General features: G+C 42.0%; 3 protein-coding genes across 3 annotated transcripts in view; all 3 read right to left on the reverse strand.

Annotated features, from left to right (window-relative positions):
- Positions 1-8,304, reverse strand: part of LOC310987917 (uncharacterized protein) — a gene marked incomplete at both ends in the record, with an annotated part of 150,503 nt that extends 142,199 nt beyond the window's left edge. Inside the window, 4 exons of the mRNA XM_083974386.1 lie at positions 4,205-4,378; positions 4,490-6,278; positions 7,677-7,771; positions 8,258-8,304. Of these exons, the coding sequence (XP_083830512.1) occupies positions 4,205-4,378; positions 4,490-6,278; positions 7,677-7,771; positions 8,258-8,304 (2,105 nt within the window). The remainder of the gene's footprint in view (positions 1-4,204; positions 4,379-4,489; positions 6,279-7,676; positions 7,772-8,257) is intronic.
- A 2,807-nt stretch (positions 8,305-11,111) lies between these two features.
- Positions 11,112-12,948, reverse strand: LOC310987918 (5-hydroxyisourate hydrolase-like; the record flags this gene model as incomplete). Its single annotated transcript, XM_083974387.1, has 4 exons — positions 11,112-11,174; positions 11,304-11,310; positions 11,403-11,537; positions 12,821-12,948. 4 exons carry the CDS (start codon positions 12,946-12,948, stop codon positions 11,112-11,114), a joined length of 333 nt encoding a protein of 110 aa, XP_083830513.1.
- Positions 12,949-15,519: 2,571 nt separating this feature from the next.
- LOC310987544 (uncharacterized protein) overlaps positions 15,520-19,755 on the reverse strand; it is a gene marked incomplete at its 5' end in the record, with an annotated part of 45,336 nt that continues 41,100 nt past the window's right edge. The window contains one exon of the mRNA XM_083973852.1: positions 15,520-16,336. Within this exon, the coding sequence (XP_083829978.1) occupies positions 15,771-16,336 (566 nt within the window). The 3' untranslated portion in view covers positions 15,520-15,770. The remainder of the gene's footprint in view (positions 16,337-19,755) is intronic.

Consider the following 19,755-nt stretch of genomic DNA (forward strand, 5'->3'; position numbering starts at 1 on the left):
ACTTGATTATAAAGATTTTTGCACATGAGAATAATCATCAGTCTAAAATGCTATCTAATAAATATCTGTTCTCAAAATGAATTCATGACATCAATTATAGATACACATTTCTTCACACACACAATAAAAGTCCAGACAGTAGGGCTACTGCTTTGCAAGTCAGTTGTCCTGCAACAGGTGGCATGGGGGGGCTGTGCTCAATCAGAGGTGTGCCTTCAGATCATAACAACAGGTTGAGAGCCACTTCTCTCTGTCTGTGTCAACTGAGGCAGTGAAACACACCTGCATTAGTGGCCTTGACTTTATGAAGTTGATCGCTTTGATGCTGTCGTTTAAAATCTCATGTAACACCAACCTGAATTCATAAAGTTTCCTCATGAAGCAGTCAGGAGGCTCACCGACATGACGTGCATGTGCATGTTTTGTGTTGAGATGCGTCTGGAGATGAGCCAGCTTCATGCCACTGTTTGCTAACTTCTCCCCACAGAAAAAAACAAAACACTAGAGTGGGTTGCAACTCGTGGACGTGAATCCCTTCATCACACATTCTTCTGAACACTGTCGGGATTTTACCGGCGCTGGTTTCGCCTTTTTATCACTTATCCCTCCGTGTTTCAGCCGTAGCTTTCAGCAGCGCTGCTGCTACGTCAACCCCGACTCCGTTGTTTGATTGACAGGCGATGCCGTGCGGCAAATGCCAGGTTGGGTTAAACCATCTGGTGGGGGGCGGGCTCGTTTTTTTTAGGATAATTAATTAAGTAGCCCACTGAATATAAGATTTAGTTTATGAATTTAGACATGTATTTTATTGAAATATCCATTATATAATTATTTTAATGGATTTTGTAATTTATATATTTTTTAATATATATATTTAAAATCTCACGTACCCCCTGGAGTGCCTTCACGTACCCCTAGGGGTACGCGTACCCCCATTTGAGAAACACTATAAGCTAGCTCACTTTTCTCACCATGTTAGCTCAAGAAAACTCTGGATTTTTACATTTCACTGTTATTTTAGTTAAATAATCAATCCAGTCAAACATTTATCAAGCTGTTCTTATTCAATTAGTTGACCTCCCCTCTGTCAAAATGATGCCTCATTCTGTCAGACCCAAACTCCCCCTGCCCCTGAACCAGCCCCAGTGCCCCCACATGAGGAAGGAGGTGAGCAGCTGTGTGTTGAAATAATAATAATAATAATAATAATAATAATAATAATAATAATAATAATAATAATAATAATAATAATAATAATAATAATAATAATAATAATAATAATAATACATTTTACTACAGTCTCAAAACAATACAAAGGTGATTCTGTTATGGGAAAGATTAATTAAAATTAATGAAATAAAAATCATTTTGAACAATTTTAATGGTTTAAAAAGCATAAACCATTAAAAAAAAAAAAAAGATTCATAAGAATCAGTTTTGCAGCAAATAAATTAATCAAAATGAATTCCATTGTATTCAGAGTGCTCAGTTCTTCCCCTACTGTACATGTCAACTATCATGTTGTTCTTCTTTCACAAATATGGTAATGATTGTCAAAAATACCATTGAAATGCATAATTGTATCTCAAAAAAAAAATTGCCGCTGTGTTGGGGGCCCTGTAAAGATTCTTTTCATGGGGCCCGAAATCCCTAGCGGCGCCCCTGTGAGTGGATGAAGGAGCTCTAATAGAAACCATCTGATCACAGTGACAGGACGGATCAGGATCTCATGTAGGGCTGAACGATTTTGGGAAAAGATCTAATTGCGATTTTTCTGGCAGATATTACGATTTCGATTTGATTCACGATTTTCTTGAAATCAAGCTTCAGTGCGATATTCATAATGTACAGTAACATTAACAAACATGAGAATTACATCATACCATTAAAACATTAAATGCCATTACTCTGATGCTAGAATGAAAACTAAAGTTAAGTAGTTGGGGCCAGAGATGTTCACTAGTCTTTTAGTCAAGTCTAAAGTCTCTAAAAAATAAAAGTCTCCTGTCTCTTCTGGTTGTAATGACCTTCTATAATCTGCTGCTATCCGGTCTACTAAGAGTACTGCACAGCTTTATCTAAGAAATTCAAAGTATTTACTGTATTATTATCACTCCTTTATCTATTAGCATACAGTATTGATTACAGGCTATTGCAATGCAATATGAAGAAAACACACAATGAAAGCTTTCCTTTAACCCTCCTGTTGTCTGTCTGGGTCAAATTGCACTGCACTGGCCATTTCTTTTTTTGCTTTGTTGAATTCAGAAAATAAGATCTGGATGATATAGTTAACATTTTTATGTGTAGCAAAACCGCATGTTTAGAAGAACAGATTTTTTTTTAATTAGCTCCGTCAACTCGTGGGGGTGTGTCGACACGTGCAGACTTCCATAACCTTCAGTCATATTTTGCAGCAAATAAATAAATAAACAGGAGGATTTAGCCTACAGTAGCCTGGTATTTGCCAGTTATGCAGCAGCTAGTCCCTGTGAACGAAGGTCAGACAACAAACGGACGTTAACTTGTACTACGGACAACAGACGGTGCTGCTATTAAAAAAAAAAGCCAGTTCACAGTCTTACAGTCACCTGTCACTGTGATGGTGAAACACTTTCTTTTTTTTTTTCTTTGTTAATTAATGGGAAAAAACAGGTGTAGTGGAAAAGAGCCATTTGACTGTCTTAACAATCCTGGGTCGGTCAGGAGCACTGCACTGCAAAAAATCGCAGCTTTCGCGATCACATGATATCTAAAATCGCAATTTCGATCAGAAAATGATAAATCGTTCAGCCCTAATCTCATGATCAATGACTCTGTTCTTCTCTGCTATTCACACAGATCAGCTGCAACACACTGACTCACTGAGATCAGTCACATTATGTGGAACAAAGCAGCCGTCCTCAGGACCAGTCCTGAGCTCCATCAAACCTGTCCACACATTTTTACTGGATTTGAAGTCAGAGTCCAGAGGAAGCAGAGAGAACCAGGCTCAGCTCAGAGCACATGGACTCAGACAGGAAGTGAAGCTCCAGCTGCTGGAGACTTTCATTAAGGAGCCACTTTGTTGCTTCATCTCATCATCTCTGGGAGTGTTCAGGTCAAACACTCTGTTGGTTCAGGAGCAGTTCAACCAGCTGCAGCTGCAATGTTTGCTGAAATGCTGAAATAAAGTCTTATCAAAACATCTGGAGAGACTCAGAGCACAGCTGCCAACAGCTGGTTTCATCACTGAGATATAGGGGTGGGTAAAAATATTGATTCATCAATGCATTGCAATTTTTTATTTTTACCAAATCAATATCGATTTAATAAATCCTCTGAATCGATTCAAGCTAGCTTTGCCTCTACGCCCTCCCCTTTGGTCAGGGCCTTTAAACTCATGCACCTCGAGTGGCAGGATATGGGTATTGCAAAAGTGCCCAGAAAACCCATTCACTCCAATGTATGTGTGTTGCCCACTTGCTTGTAAATTGATGAAAACTGCCATGTTTTTGTTTTTAAGTGTTTGTTTATTACAAAATATAGATTGAAACATAAATGTAGACTGTTTTTTGTTTTGTTTTTTTACTAGCCTGTGTTAATGTTTATCTGTAAGGGGTCCACGATGTGATCTAGAAATGTTCTTAAATTATTGAAAATACCACACTTGCTCATTCACCAACAATGCACAGATGTCAGTTCTTGGGCACGTTTGCGATACCCATATTCCGCCACCAGGAGGCACTTCCATTTGACCAATGCGTGTCGTTACTCTCTTAGTCCAGCACTCTACTCTGAATATGGTCTCAGTGATCAGATCTGATGTTATGAACGCATCGATCAGCTGAGACAGACGTTAATACCAGGTGTGATCAGGTGTGAACGAGGCCATAGAAAATGTCCCAGCTCCTCCTCCTCTATCAGACAGTGTGTGTGGCTGCAGCAGCCTCTCCATACCTGAGAGAGTCTAGTCTCCAGTCTGGATCCCTCAGTCCAGCAGACAGCAGCTTCACTCCTGAGGCTCCTGGATGATTGTAGCTCAGGTCCAGCTCTCTCAGATGGGAGGGGTTGGAGCTCAGAGCTGAGGCCAGAGAAGCACAGCCTTCCTCTGTGACCAGACATCCTGACAGACTGAACACACACAACAACACACAGGAAACCACTGTCAACACCTGGAGGTGTGTTCAAGTGTCATCAGATAAACAGCTTGATGGATCCTCACCTGAGAGTCTCCAGTCCACAGTGTGGACTCTCCAGTCCACCAGACAGCAGCTTCACTCCTGAGTCCTGCAGGTTGTTGTTACTCAGGTCCAGGTGTCTCAGACTAGAGGACTGGGAGCTGAGGACTGAGGACAGAGCTTCACAGCTTCTCTCTGAGAGGTTACAGCTGCTCAGTCTGAAGAGATGATCATGAGGAATTAAATAAGAAATACATTTATTTTCTGTCCTGTTGAAAACACATAAGTGTTTTTATATGATGAATAAATCCAACTATCTCTACACTTACATAGCTTTGTTAGAGGCTTTGACCACTGGCAGCAGCCTCAGAAGAGCCTCCTCTGACGCAGAGTATTTCCTCAGATCAAACTCAACCAGATCTTCTCCTGATGACAGTAAGATGAAGACCAGAGCCGACCACTGAGCAGGAGACAGTTTATCTGTGGAGAGACGTCCTGATCTCAGGGACTGTTGGATCTGCTCCACTAGAGAACGATCATTCAGTTCATTCAGACAGTGGAACAGGTTGATGCTTTTCTCTGCAGAGGGAGTCTCTTCAATCTTCTTCTTGATGTACTGAACTGCTTTCTGATTGTACCGTGAGTCACTTCCTGTCTGAGTCATCAGACCTCGTAGGAGATTCTGATTGGTCTTCAGTGAAAGACCCAGGAGGAAGCGGAGGAACAAGTCCAGGTGTCCATTTGGACTCTGTAAGGCCTCGTCCACAGCGCTCTGGTAGAAAGGTGTAAAGGTGTCTCTAAACCACGAAGCTGTTGTTTGTTGTTGTGACATCAGGTTGAGTCCAGAGTTGATGAAGGTCAGATGGACATGAAGAGCAGCTAGAAACTCCTGAACACTCAGATGGACGAAGCAGAACACCTTGTCCTGGTACAGGCCTCTTTCCTCTTTAAAGATCTGTGTGAACACTCCTGAGTACACTGAGGCTGCTCTGATATCGATGCCACACTCTGTCAGGTCTGATTCATAGAAGATCAGGTTTCCTTTCTGCAGCTGCTCAAAAGCCAGTTTTCCCAGAGACTCAATCATCTTCCTGCTCTCTGGACTCCAGTGTGGATCTGTCTCAGCTCCTCCATCATACTTGACCTTCTTCAGTTTTAGATAAACCACCAGGAAGTGGATGTACATCTCAGTCAGGGTCTTGGGCAGCTCTCCTCTCCTTCTGGTCTTCAACAGCTCCTCCAGAACTGTAGCAGTGATCCAGCAGAAGACTGGGATGTGGCACATGATGTGGAGGCTTCGTGATGTCTTGATGTGGGAGATTATCTCTCCAGCCTGCTCCTCATCTCTGAATCTCTTCCTGAAGTACTCATCCTTCTGTGGGTCAGTGAACCCTCTGACCTCTGTCACCATGTCAACACACTCAGGAGGGATCTGATTGGCTGCTGCAGGCCGTGTGGTTATCCAGAGGCGAGCAGAGGGAAGCAGTTTCCCCCTGATGAGGTTGGTCAACAGCATGTCCACTGAGGTGGACTCTGTCACATCAGTCAAGATCTCAGTGTTGTGGAAGTCCAGAGGAAGTCGACACTCGTCCAGACCGTCAAAGATGAAGACGACCTGGAACTGATCAAAGCTGCAGATTCCTGCTTCTTTGGTTTCAGAGAAGAAGTGATGAACAAGTTCCACCAGGCTGAACTTTTTCTTTTTCAGCACATTCAGCTCTCTGAAAGTGAAAGGAAATGTGAAGTGTATGTCCTGGTTGTCTTTGTCTTCAGCCCAGTCCAGAGTGAACTTCTGTGTTAAGACTGTTTTCCCAATGCCAGCCACTCCCTTTGTCATCACTGTTCTGATTGGTCGGTCTCTTCCAGGTGGGGCTTTAAAGATTTCTTCTTGTCTGATGGTTGTTTCTGGTCTGTCTGATTTCCTTGTAGCTGTTTCAATCTGTCTGACCTCATGTTCATCATTGACCCCTCCAGCCCCTCCCTCAGTGATGTAGAGCTCTGTGTAGATCTGGTTCAGAAGGGTTTGGTTTCCTGCTTTAGAGATTCCCTCAAACACACACTGGAACTTCTTCTTCAGGGCAGATTTGAGTTTACGTCGACAAACTGGAGCAACATGTTCTGAATGAAAACACAAGAAATCAGACCAATAAGAAAATATAACATGTTAATTCTTCTAAATAACAACTATATGAACATGTTTCCCTCCATGCATTGATGTCAGTGAATGTCTCATTTGTCCATCATGTTGAATCTTTACAGAAATCATCTTACTGCTCTGCAGACGCTCAGCCAGCTTCTCCTGCTTCATCCTCCTCAGGAGATTCACTGTGATCTTCTCTAATGCCTCTCGTATGCTCCTCTGCTCTTCATCCTCACCGTCCATCACCTCCTCATCCTCCCTCTGACTCCCTGAGCATTCTGGGTAATCTGGACACAGAAACTTGTGGATCTTCTTCAGCTCGTTCTTCACAAAAGTGACCATGTTCTCCTCCAGCAGCTGGAACAGAAACTCTATGAGTGACAGCATCAAACTAAAACCTGACAGACTGACAATCCACTGGTGTCAAAGTGCAGCATGGAGATGATGGTGAACACAACAGATGTAACAGCAGCTGTTGGACATGTACCCACCATAAACATGGAGTCCAGGTGTGTTTGATGCTGCTGGGCAGACTGACCACTGGGAACCTCTGAGCTCTCCTGGTCCACTCTGTGGAGGAATCAGTGTCAAGTCAACATCAGTACAGAGAGATAATACAAGATGGACTTTATATGTCCCCTGAGGACGTTCACAACAGACAGATTTCAGACCTGGTCCAACAACATGTCGTACAAACTGGTTAATTTCTACAATAACCTGAATCTGACTGTCAGTTACAGCTTACATCTGTTCAGCTGATCCACATCCTCCTTTAAAGTCCAATATCTCGTCCTTTGACCGGTCGCTCTTTAACGACAGACAGCTGGGTTCAGGAGAGTCTGGTCTCTGCTGCTTGATCCTGAAACAACATCACAACTGATGTTAAATAGTTTTAGATCCCCCCCCCAAAAAAAAATTTAACACAGAAAAAACACTAACTGTAATGAAAAACAATGCTTGATTTGTTTCCTTATTCCTGTAAATAAAAGCTGTAAACAATGATGATGAGGGATTTTTTTCAACTCAGAAAATGTCATTTATCTCTTTGTTTTGTTCTGTAGATCAGTGTTTCTTAAAGTGGGGTCTGGGGACTCCCAGCGGTCCTTGAGTGGGTTCATGGAGGTCCCCATCTTGAAATGTTACCACTTTTTTTTCTCCAAAATTCTTAATTTTTTTGAAAATCCACAATTTTTTTGGAGAAAATTTAATATTTTTGAGAATTTTTAAAAAACCTTTTATTTCTCTATAATATTTCTAAAAATATGGGCCATTGGCCCTTAGACCTGGTCCAACAACATGTCGTGCAAACTGGTTCATTTCTATAATAACCTGAGTCTGAGTGTCAGTTACAGCTTACATCTGATCAGCTGATCCACGTCCTCCTTTAAAGTCAATGTACCCGCCCTTTGACCGGTCGCTCTTTAAAGACAGACAGCTGGGTTCAGGACAGTCTCGTTTCTGCTGCTGGATCCTGAAACAACAACACAACTGATGTTAAATAGTTTTAGGTTTTCAAAAAAAATAAAGAAAATGAACACAACAAAAACATGAACCTTAATAAAAAACAATGCTTGATTTGTTTCCTTATTCCTGTAGATAAAAGCTGTAAACAATGATGATGAAGGATTTTTTCACCTCAGAAAATGTCATTTATCTCTTTGTTTTGTTCTGTAGATCAATGTTTCTCAGAGTGGGGACCCCCAGGGTTCCTTGAGTGGGTCATTAACACTTTTTCATTATTTTATTTATTTTTTTTTTCAAATAGAAATTTTACTCTATAATCTTTCCAAATATTCACACCATTGGCCCTAATTTTCCTCTGCTCCTGTAAAAAGCAGCTGCTGAGATTCTGCTTCAGCTCCTGTAACTGATCTGATCCTCTGTCTCTGCTCTCTGTGTCTGACGTCACTCTGAACTCACTAGAAATCACTGATCGGCCCCTCGCCCTGTTGCACACCTCAAAGCTGCCACCAGGAGGCGACTTGATGCAGCCAACATCACCATGTTCCTTCTACCAGGTGGAAACAAGACCATCAACATTTAGAGCAAATGAAAAGATGATTTTAACCCAGTGGTTACTTCCTGTTTTAAGTAGAAGGTGCTGACACATTTCCTGTTGCTACTGGGCTGCACTGTGAGAATTACTGAATATTAACATGTTGATGTTCAGGCAGGGACTCTTTACTGCAGCTGGACAATGTGTGTCTGAATCATTGAAATTTGACTCCACAGGAAGAACGTTCAACAGAGACTCAAAAGCTTTGAAATTTAGTTTTGTCTTACATCTGATCAGCTGATCCACGTCCTCCTTTAAAGTTAATGTACCGGCCCTTTGACCGGTCACTCCTTAAAGACAGACAGCTGGGTTCAGGAGAGTCTGGTCTCTGCTGCTGGGTCCTGAAACAACAACACAACTGATAAATCTGCATGTTGGAGAAAAACTGATGAAAAAATAAATTCAATCTTTTAATAAACACAACAACTGCCTTTCAGAGAGAAAAGTCTGACGGTTTTAATTCTGACCTTTGACCTCTGGTCTGGCCCTGATGTCCCCCACACAGAGTGGTTTTAGAGGGAGGGGCTCCCTCCTCTCTGTCCTCACACTGATCCATGCTGCTGAGGTCACATCCACATCAGCTCACACACACTTTGTAGCTTCACCTGCAGAGGAAACACACATCATTCATGTGCACACCAGCTCACATGTCCATCATGTCTCCAGCTGCTCCTCCACTGATTGGCTCTTCTTCTCTGCTTCATATCAGTGTCAGCTGAATGCAGTCACACAGCAGTGAGGAAGAGGAAGCTGCCATCAGCTGCTGTACTTCTACTATCAGTCCACTAGATGGCGTCATGAAGCTGCAGTGAAGTGAAGAGCAGCCCAGCAACATGATCCATGGACGACTGTTTCCATCCACTGACACACACAAGGACTGAGATCCACTGAGTTGATGTGACACAGTCTCTGTGTGGACAGCGTCCCTGTAGAAAACCACTGGATCAAACAAGCTACAGCTGATTGTTACACACACAACAACTGGGCCTCAACTCAGCTGCAGTACAAGCAGGAAGTAGCACAACAAGGAAATACTCAAGGAAAGTACAAGTACCTGACAACTGTACTGATGATAGGCAGTAACAGTACTGATCAATAGACTGTAGCAGCTGTTGAAACAGGAGCCTCTGTGGTGTTCACTGTCTTTCTGAACATCATATTAAAAACCCTGTGAGCCGCTCAGCCCGCCACACTGAGTCCACATCAGTCCTGTAGTGTCAATCTTTTTAAAATAAACTGCAACAGCAATGTGCAACAACAAGTTGAAGTGCAACGACAACAATTAGGGTTTTTTGTAATTATGCAGGAATTCTCTAGGGATTGACAGAAGTTACACAATAGATTTATTTTAAAAAGTTTATTGCTTTTTGGGGCCGCGAGTGGTTATGAGGCCCTAAGCAGGTGCTTAGTTCGCGTATGTCTTTGCCTGGCTCTGAGTGGAGCTGGACACAAATAACCACTCTGTTCAACGACCATCGACTGACTCTGCTTCTGCTTTTCTACCAACAACAGGTTCTGTCGGTCTGAGACTTTACAGTTACAGCTCTGACTCAGCTACAGTAACATTATAATAACACAACAACAACACAACAACAAGCTGAAGGGCAGAGAACTCAGGTAACGACAGGTGTTAACGAGGAAAACATTCAAACTGTTCACCTTACCTTCACACGAGAAAATAAACTGTGACAGTGACACACCTGCGCTGGTTCAAAAGTGAAAGTAAACTTTAAACAGGATGTGGGGGAGGGGAGGATCATGATCTGAGTGGAGAGACTGGTGTTTTTACTGCTGTTTATTTCTACCACTGAACCATAAAGGTTAAATATTAATAAAATTATCAATCTTAACCACCGCTTGTCAGAAGAACATGTGTGTATTTCCCCTGTGTGTTGTTGTTATGTTGCGGGGGCGACACTGATCAAGCAGGGACAACACCCACAGTAGTAGACCACAGACTCATGTTTCTATATTGTACCAGATGGCTGCATTGTATATAAGAGGGAAATCTATATCATTAAATTATACATTTCTATTGGACTCCAGTGGTAAACAACAGTGAACACAGATTTTTTTTTTTACAAATAAAAGCAGCAAAGATGTAAAAAACTGAATATTTTTCACTTGATTAATTAAATATTAGTGACATATAATTATATTAAAACTATGAAACTATAAAACTATGATGTTTTGTTGGTTTGTCTTGTTTTGGGTTTTTTTGTGATGCTTTTGTCGTTGTCACCTGTTATTTTTGATTGTGTGTTTATCGTTTGTCTTTATCATTTGTGAAAATAAAATAAAAAATATGAAGAAAAAAACAATGAACAATACACAAAAAACACTGCAAAAAGAATGACTGACAGTGTGATTGTAGATTACATGAACTACAAAACCAAAAACAGAGGAATGAAATCAACTTAACATCAATAACTTTTTTCAGGTGCTTCATGAATAAAGAAAAAATTGACACAACTTTAAAACAAAAAAAGCAACACAACAGACACCTGACTGACTCCATCCACTGGTTCTGACCTTCAACCTCATGTTTGTTACTCTGAAATGGGAAAACATCTTGATTCCTCATCAAGTTGTACTTGATCAGTCTGAAATTACTTATGACCAAATGTGTGTCCTCAGACTTGGAGCTCACCACCGGCTTCTTCTTTATGTTGTTCTTTGTTTGTAAAACTGTAGTTCTGTTGATGTCAAATGGTCCTGACCACATATTATTATTATTGCTGTTGTACCAAGGCCTTCAGCTTCCTCTGTAGGTGCTGTAGGAGAACTGGCTCATCAGCAGAGGGAGGTGGAACTTCTGCTGCGGGTCAAGTTAAAATCATTCATTCATAAAATCATTTTTTGACAGATTTGGTGACACCTTGTGGGGAACAGCGGCCACACCACAGAATTGTCAGTGGTGGAAGAAGAAGAACTCTTTGATTGTCACCATGTGGCTAAACCAGAACATCAGTTTCATTATTTAGAATGAACATCATGAACATGAGAGTGACACCTGAGTAAAAAACAAACAAACTCTGAGCCTCACCTGACGTAGGGGTAGAAGGAGGTCTGACCCAGACTCTCCCAGTACGAACCGGTCTCAAAGCGCAGCTTGTACATCCCGGGGGTGAAAGCTTCTCGGCTGATGAGTCCTGGGCAGCGGCCATCTTCGTTTGTTGTCCTAAATGTCAACAAAGTTCATTAAAGCTCAGATGTTCAAAGAAAAAGGCTCACCCCCTAAACTTTCAGTCTTGGTTATCTCCAACTAAGATAAGCTCAATAAAACAGTCTGACATCTCCTGCAGGTTTCAGATCATAAAACACAATGATATGGTGAATTTGATTTGATAAGGTGAACTGGATTTATGGCAGTTCAAACAATGCATATTTTTGTGGATAGGTATTTACTGTATATATTTATAAAAATGGATAAGAAAGTATATTTAAAAGTTGCATGACGACATGTTTCAGACCTAGGAATCTACTAGGATGATGAGCTGGTGACTGGTCAGCATTTTACTTATTTTACTCTCGTCTCTTCTTTTGTTTTGATACATTATCTAATTTGTAAAAGGGATTTCTTGAAAAAAGATGTAGATAGGCTACATAAGTTCACTTTCACTTTCTGCCTCCTTTCATTCAGGTGTTGCATTATCCTTTGTATTTGTAGTGCCTTGGTAAAAATGTTAATATCTTGTTTCTTTAAATATGTGTTCAGTTAACAAATATGCTGTAATATTTTTAAATACTATCGGTTAAATTACTGCCGTTGTGAAAGAAGTTATCATTAATGTGGAGAAATGTAGGCTACGTGTGGTACTTTATTTGGCATAATACTGAAATGTCCTATGCTCTTGGTGGTTTTTGAACGTCTCATGTCGTTTCCTCTGTTTATTTGGGTAACCAGGTGTCAATCTTTTATTAGCCAATTCATGCCAGTCAGAGATGAGCGTCAACTACCTACCGGATTCAGAGAAGAGGGTGGGACTAAAAAGAAAGAACGAGACGAGGCCAAAGACGGTTTAAATTATTGAGGATCTTTGACGAGGCTCAGGCTAATGTCAGGAGAAAAGGAGGAAAAGAAAAACGTCAACGTAAAGTGCTAGTTAGCTAGTAGGCTAAGCGTTTAAAAGTGTTTAAAGTTATTTTTCTACTGAAACTAAAAGCTGGAGGGTTTATTTGTGTGGTATCAGGTACAAAATGTAAGAGTGAGCCGTGTTTGGAGCTGTTACAGCCAGAAAATACTAAAGTTTGGCGACACCATTTTCCGTGTGTAGCCTATCAGTGCTAGTTAGCTTCGTCCCCGCTAGCCTGGAGAAGAAATGAGACTGTGTGTGTGTGGGAAGATATTGCCTGGATTTCTGAGTGAGTATGGACATTATGTGAAGTAGTGACAATACAAACGTTTATGGGAATGAATAGTAGAGTTTATTAGTATTGTGAATTTCTGCGTAGTGTGCCTACACACCTGCCTGCCAGCCTGCTGCCACCATGCTGCCGCTGTAGAGGGAGCTCAGGACTTCACACTGCCGCCAGGAAACCTGCTGTTGTACACGGACGACGTGTCTCCAGGACTGGGTTCTCCATCTCATCTCACACTTCTCCTCTGAACAGAGGGTTTGAGGAACCTGCTGCTAACCGCTTCTGAATTACCAAGGATCCGTGAGTATTGAGAAAACACTTTTCACAAGATCAAATGAGCTCCAACATGCGCGCCAACGACATGGTACCATAACTGAGTTTAACAAAACCCTGGGTATTATTATTTTATTTTATTTTTGACTCAAAGGGTCACCGGGACAATTAAAGGGTAAATGTCCAATATTTTAGTGTGTGTTAAAAGAATAGTTAACCCAAAATTCAAATTGCACTCATTATCTACTCACCCTCATGTCGACTAAGGGCTGGGAGAAGTTTCAGAGTCCTCCGTGGCTTCTGTCAGTGCGATTACTGACGCCGGCGCAAATCTTGCGAGATTTGGACGGACCAGGAAGAGAAGCTTCCGCTGCAAACAAGCTTGAAATATAGACTTATTTAATTTTTTTCGGAACAATTTCGCATTTCGGGGCTTCAATACAAGACGGACATTACATACGAGCAGCATGGAGGTATTTGGATGTTTTTTAGTGTGTCTTTTTGTTACGAAGACAGTTGGTATCCATTTGCAACCGTTATATGGACATGCACTGCTACGCCGAGACCCCCTGTAACTCAGAGAAGCCACGGAGGACTCTGAAACTTCTCCCAGCCCTTAGTCCACATGAGGGGGAGTAGAAAATGAGTGCAATTTGAATTTTGGGTGAACTATTCTTTTAATGCACATCACTTGTGTTTTAGAGGCGTTGATGGTCAAACCTGTTTGTTTCGCATCCTGGTTGAGTCTGTCAAGTTTTCTCTTGCAGATGCAGTGGCGAAAGTACCATTAATGCAAGTAATGCCGTTGCATTAGGGCCCGTGGCCAAAAAAGGCCCGCGGTGAACGGTAAAAAAAATAATAATAATAATAATAAAACATTAAAAAAAAAAAAATTTTAAAGTATCAATTGGTGGTATAGGCTACTGTATTAAATCATCTTGGCTTTTACAAAAAAAAAAAAAAAACATAATGTAAAGATTTAAATTTTAAAACAAATAGCAAGTAGGATAGTCTGTAGCTTGCATACTTAAGTTGTTCAGTTGTTTTCAAATCAGGACCACATGATTTGTTTACCGACAGTGTACACTTCATCTGGTTTAATCACCATAATTGTCAACAACATTACCAACATTAAACCCAACAACACTCTCAATACAGGTAAAAAGTTTACTATAATGTTTTCCCCATAGCTCAGCAATGTTTTCATCACCAGATACAGGTGAAGAAAGAAGAAGACCGCACACTAGTTTAGGTCCTGTGACAATTTTAATGTCACACACCAAATGGTAACGTTTCGGGCGTTTCAGCTTCACGTTTTTTGGGATGTTTGTGTTCTTTCATCCCCAGAGACACCATCAATATGGGAAGATAGGGGTGTTTTACTGGTGTTAATGACTTTAACTTCCTTCCAGAAACCATTGATATCATTCTGTTTTTTTTTTTTTGTTTTTTTTTATTGTGGAAAAAACATGACAGACAATACAGTGAACATGCATTGATGACTTACAATGACATAAAATGTGAAATTAGGTGTGTGTGTGTGTGTGTGTGTGTGTGTGTGTGTGTGTGTGTGTGTGTGTGTGTGTGTGTGTGTGTGTGTGTGTGAAAAAATCAATTTGAACAGCGGGGCATTGGCCCGTGGTCCCCCATCCCCACCTCATTCTGTTGAAGTTTCCTTGCCATGGAGTTAGCTCTCATCATCTGTTCATTCTGTTCAATCTCAGTTTCCACTAAGCAGTTGTGCGCGTCAGCTGTGCATATGCAGTGATCCAGCCATGATGGTGTAGGCCATGCTTCACTAATATATGTATAGCTATGTGTTGGTGGTAATATTTTACTAGAGAACACTAATTTACAGCCATGACAGAACTCAATCAAATGCTGCCCAAACAGGGACTTATCATCTGACACATCAGCATTCCCATGACTCAATACTTTGAAAATAAATTAATAATATATCAACCATGTGCTACGGCTTTGCAACTTTCACTTTAAAATTGCCAAATTTTTTCTATAAAAATGGCCCCGACCATTGCTGTGCAGCAGCAGCTATAATTTCAACTGTAACTGTAATAATCAACGCGTCCATCTTTAAAGGAAGAGGAAGAAGTTTACAAGAATCGAATTGAGAAAATATTAAAGCAGAAGTAAGCGATCCGGTCGTTTTGGCTAATGCTGCGTTCCAGGCAGGCTTTTGAAACCGTAAATTACAGCTTCAAGTCACAACTTACGACTTTGTAGCGTTTCAGGCAACCCACTCGTGTTTTTCCGACCTGTTTTACCTGTGAAAGTCACTATAACGGCCACTCGTAACTTCTGACCCGTGAACTCGTACCAGATTGAACTGGTATGACTTCACAGGTCGGAAAAACACGAGTTACGAGTTTCCTTGAACGCACCATAACAGTCCTCGTCCCTACGTCACCACATTCACGGCGTTCCTTGGCTGCACACACAGCCCTGCATGCCGTTCTCTCTCCTCATTGGATAAAAACTGTAGGATACGATAAATGTTTTCTCCTCGGCTCAGAGCAGAGCAGAGGGACTGAGAGACCCGTGTTTCGGTCCAAACACTCTATGTAAGTGATTGCTGTCGGAAGATATAACTATTTAAGACTTATATTAACACAAATATATCACTTACTTCTTCTTTAAAACATCCACTGATTTAATCCATGAATGCGAAAACGTGAGTGAGAGAGAGAGACAGACATGTAGAGACTGAACTGTCTGTTCAACAGTGAGAAGGTTTCTGTGAGAGGAGGAGACTCTGATTCACTCAACACAGAGTCACTGAGGAACCAGGACTGGACCGGAGGAACTCAAACCCAAGCCCAATCCCAAACCCAAACCCAAACCCAGGATACAGAGGTTGAGTGAAGGTGGTGTTGAAGGTGTAGAGGTGGATCAGTGAGTCAGAGGAGACTCTGTAGAAGGACAGAGAGCCAGCAGGACAGTCCACATACACTGCTACTCTGTTAGAGACAGAGGAGGAGGAGGAGGAGGTGATCTCTGTCCCTCTGCCATTGTGCCTGACGTAGTAACGACCATCATAGCACTCCAGACTCCAGGACTGATCGTTCCATCCAAACACACTGTCATAACTGTTTCCTTTTCTTCTGATTCCTCTGTAACTCACTGATATATGAACCTTTCCTCTCCACTCGACCTCCCAGTAACAGCGACCAGTCAGACCAGTTGAACACAGCAGCTGAGACGCCGCGTCAAATCTGTCTGGATGATCAGGATATGACTGATACATCACCCATGTCGCCTTCCTGTTGTTGTCAGACAGTTTGATGTTTGTGTTCACTGTGTTTGTGTCGATTGTGAGTCGACAGGAATCTGATGGAGAGAACAAGACACAGCTGCAGTTATTGATCATGTGATCAGTTATTGACAGTTTGATGAAGACTCATGACGTCAGTGATGTGACAGTGTGAAGATGGTTGAATGTGCTGCTCAAAGTAAAAACACACTTACACTTGCTCTTCCTTATCCCTGGTGTCAAGAATTGGACTCCAGCAGGCTGCACCCTGAAAGGAGGAGGGGGGTCAGAGCAGCATGTTCTCTGTCAGCATGCACACATGGACATTACATGGCTCTCACACACACACTGTTTTATCACTGTGTTCACATGGAGGCTGGTATGTATGGATGAACACTGAGCACAGAGAAGAAGGAGCTGGAGTCTTTATCTAGTGATGATACAGAGAAGGAGGAGACGAGGAGGAAACACTTCATCATGTGTTTTCTCCATGTGATGTCACTTCAGTGTCAGACACACACTTTCACTCTCTGACTCTCAAGCTGCACAAACACACGTCACAGCAAAGAAGATGAAGACACAACAGCTGAAGAAGAAGAGTGTAGTTGTGAACAGTGGATGGTTTCAGTGTTTGATGAGGAAGGAAACACACTCAACATGTTTAAAAAAAGGGAGATCCTCCGTGCTTCAGCTTGACGAACTCTGGACCGGTGCGTCTCAGGGCTGGAGACGAGCAGTAGAGACAAAGGGAGCACGCTGGAGCACACGGTCAATTAATAAACATTTATTGAGGTGCGGCTGCTGACGTTTCGACACAAGGTCTTCTTCAGAGCAAACGGAGCTGTTCAGTGGACGGATTTAAATCCTGTGCCTGCGTCTCTGATTGGGAGAGCAGGGAAACACGTCATATCACAACGGCTCACGTGATAGGTTACCACAACAATAATACAAGTGTAATGAATACAATAAAGTTACAATGTATACAGAGACATGATTCCAATAGAGAACATGATTAAATATACGAAATTGTAACAATAATACAATAAGCCACGTAAGGGCACCATTCATAAAAAACAAGACAAATTCATCTCTTCGTTAAGACCATTTGGCTCTATGGTGTTCAGGGTGAAAATCCAGAAGGCTTCTCTCTGCAGGAATTTTTTGATAATGTTGCCACCTCTCGATGATGGGATGATTTTTTCGATCCCCCAGAATTTGAGGGTGGCAACTGAACCATGTTTGGCCTGATCATAATGCCTGGCCATTGCATATGTCAGGTTTTTAGTCCGGATGGCATTTTTGTGTTCAGCGATCCTGACTTTAAGTTGTCTTTTTGTCTGTCCAACATAAACCACACGGACACTTCAACATGTAAACAACATGAGTGCTGTTACAGTTAATAAAGTTGTTAATCTTGTAGGATTTTCCTGTGCGTGGGTGTGTGAATGTTTTAACGTTAGATGTGTTGGAGCAGTGAGCACAGTGACCGCAGCGGTGGAAGCCTGCAGGTGGAGGTGGAAGCCAGGAGGAGGGAGGCGGCACACGGCTGTCAGAGTGGACGAGGCGGTCCTTCAGGTTACGTGCTCGCCTGAAGGTGATGAGTGGAGGCTGTGCAGAAAAGTTCTTAAGGGATGGATCACTCTTAATAATATGCCAGTGTTTTAAAACAATTTCTTTGATCTGGCTGGCCATGGGATTGAAATTCGTAGAGAAACAGAGGCGAGGAGGTGATGCGGGTTTGGGTTTTTTAACCAGGAGGGCGTGTCTGTTGGAGCAGGATGCTCTCTGATAGGCTGTTTCAATCAACGAATGGGAATAGCCTCTCGCTCTGAAGCGCTCTCTCATAGAGTCTGCTTTGATGTTAAATTCTTCGTCTGAACTACAGTTTCTGCGGAGTCTTCAAAATTGGCCGGTGGGAATATTCTTGATAAGTTGTGTAGAGTGATTACTGTCTGCTCTGAGGAGTGTGTTTCTACTGAGAGGCTTACGAAATATAGCTAGTTGTTTGCAAACAGCCATTGTCCCCTTTATAGATGGTAAGGTCTAGGAAGTTGATTTCTTTGTGGTTACACTCTCTTGTGAAAGCCAAATAGTCAGTTGTGGAATTGAGATAATTAAAAAAGGCATCAAGTTCATCGAAAGTCCCTTTCCAGATAACAAAAATATATCAATGTATCTCTTGAAGAGAGCAATTTTTGAGAAGAAGGGGTTTGAAGAATTAAAAATGAATTTCTCTTCCCATAGTCCCATAACTAGACAGGCGTATGATGGAGCAAACAAGCTTCCCATTGATGTACCTCGGGATTGGAGGTAGTATCTCCCCCGAGTACTTAAAGAAGTTCATGGATAGGATCATTTCAGATAATGACAAAAGGAATTCCTTGTGGGGAGATGTATCAAAAACATCACCAGAGTGCTTGTCTAGGAAATGGGCTAGCGCTTTAATACCAACATGATGTGGAATGCAGGTATAAAGACTCTGAACATCAAAAGACACCAATAAATCATTTTCATCATTAATTTCTTAATGAAAAAATCCACAAACTGCGAGCGAGGCTCTGTGAGGCTGCCTATACTGGCAACGATAGGACGCAGCGGAGGATTTTCTAGACTTTTGTGGATTTTTGGGCAAATCGGATGTTCAGTGGTGAGGAAATTTCTCCTCAGGGCCACGTTGTCTCGCTCTTTATTCTCTCGTCAGCTCCAAACACACGTGCACCTCGTTCACTCAGGTGACAGAATAATAACAGTCTAGGCTGTAGATCAGTGCACTGCTGCCGATGTGTTTTTAAACTTGGCGGGTTTGATCCTTGTCAGACGTGTGTAAAAGCAAAAAAGCAAAATCCTCAATCCGCTCTGTTTATCAATTAACATACAGCCTAGTGTTATTATAGAGCGGGTTGGATTGCCAGCAGCAATGGTCCACCACTACCACAATTACTAAAAAAATCCTCTGTGCTCTTCTAAATGTACTCCGCGCTCCTCTCTCCCTCTCACACTGCAGTTCTCTGACTCAGCAACGGTGTCGCCAATTCCTCCTGTTCCTCAAAACAGGTGTAAATCACGGTAGTACGCCAGGGTCAAAATGGGTGTAAATGTCCGCACTTTTCCCCGTCAGGTTTTGGCTTGATAGATCCCAAATTTGGCGGAGAAAAGTGCGTACGCACAAAACGAGGGGAAAATGGTGTAAAAAAAGGTGTATCCACAATGATAAATGAGGCCCCAGCGGCCTCATTTATCAAACTGGGTGTAAAAGTCCTCTTAAATTTTCACGTACGACGGAAAGGCAAAATGTGCGTACGACCAAAAAATATACGCTCTTTTCAGATCTATCAAACTCCGCGTACACAGGCTGCACGGTATTTCCCTTGATAAATCACACCGGACCCAAGAAAAGTGCGGATGTGAACACGGCAGGCCTCATATCCAGCCCCCTAAACGGCCCCACACAACCATATATGGTCAATGCAAATCAGTACGTGCATATTAAGTAGCC

This window comes from Trachurus trachurus (assembly GCF_905171665.1).
Source record: "Trachurus trachurus genome assembly, chromosome: 6".
Classification (NCBI taxonomy): Eukaryota; Metazoa; Chordata; class Actinopteri; order Carangiformes; family Carangidae; genus Trachurus; species Trachurus trachurus.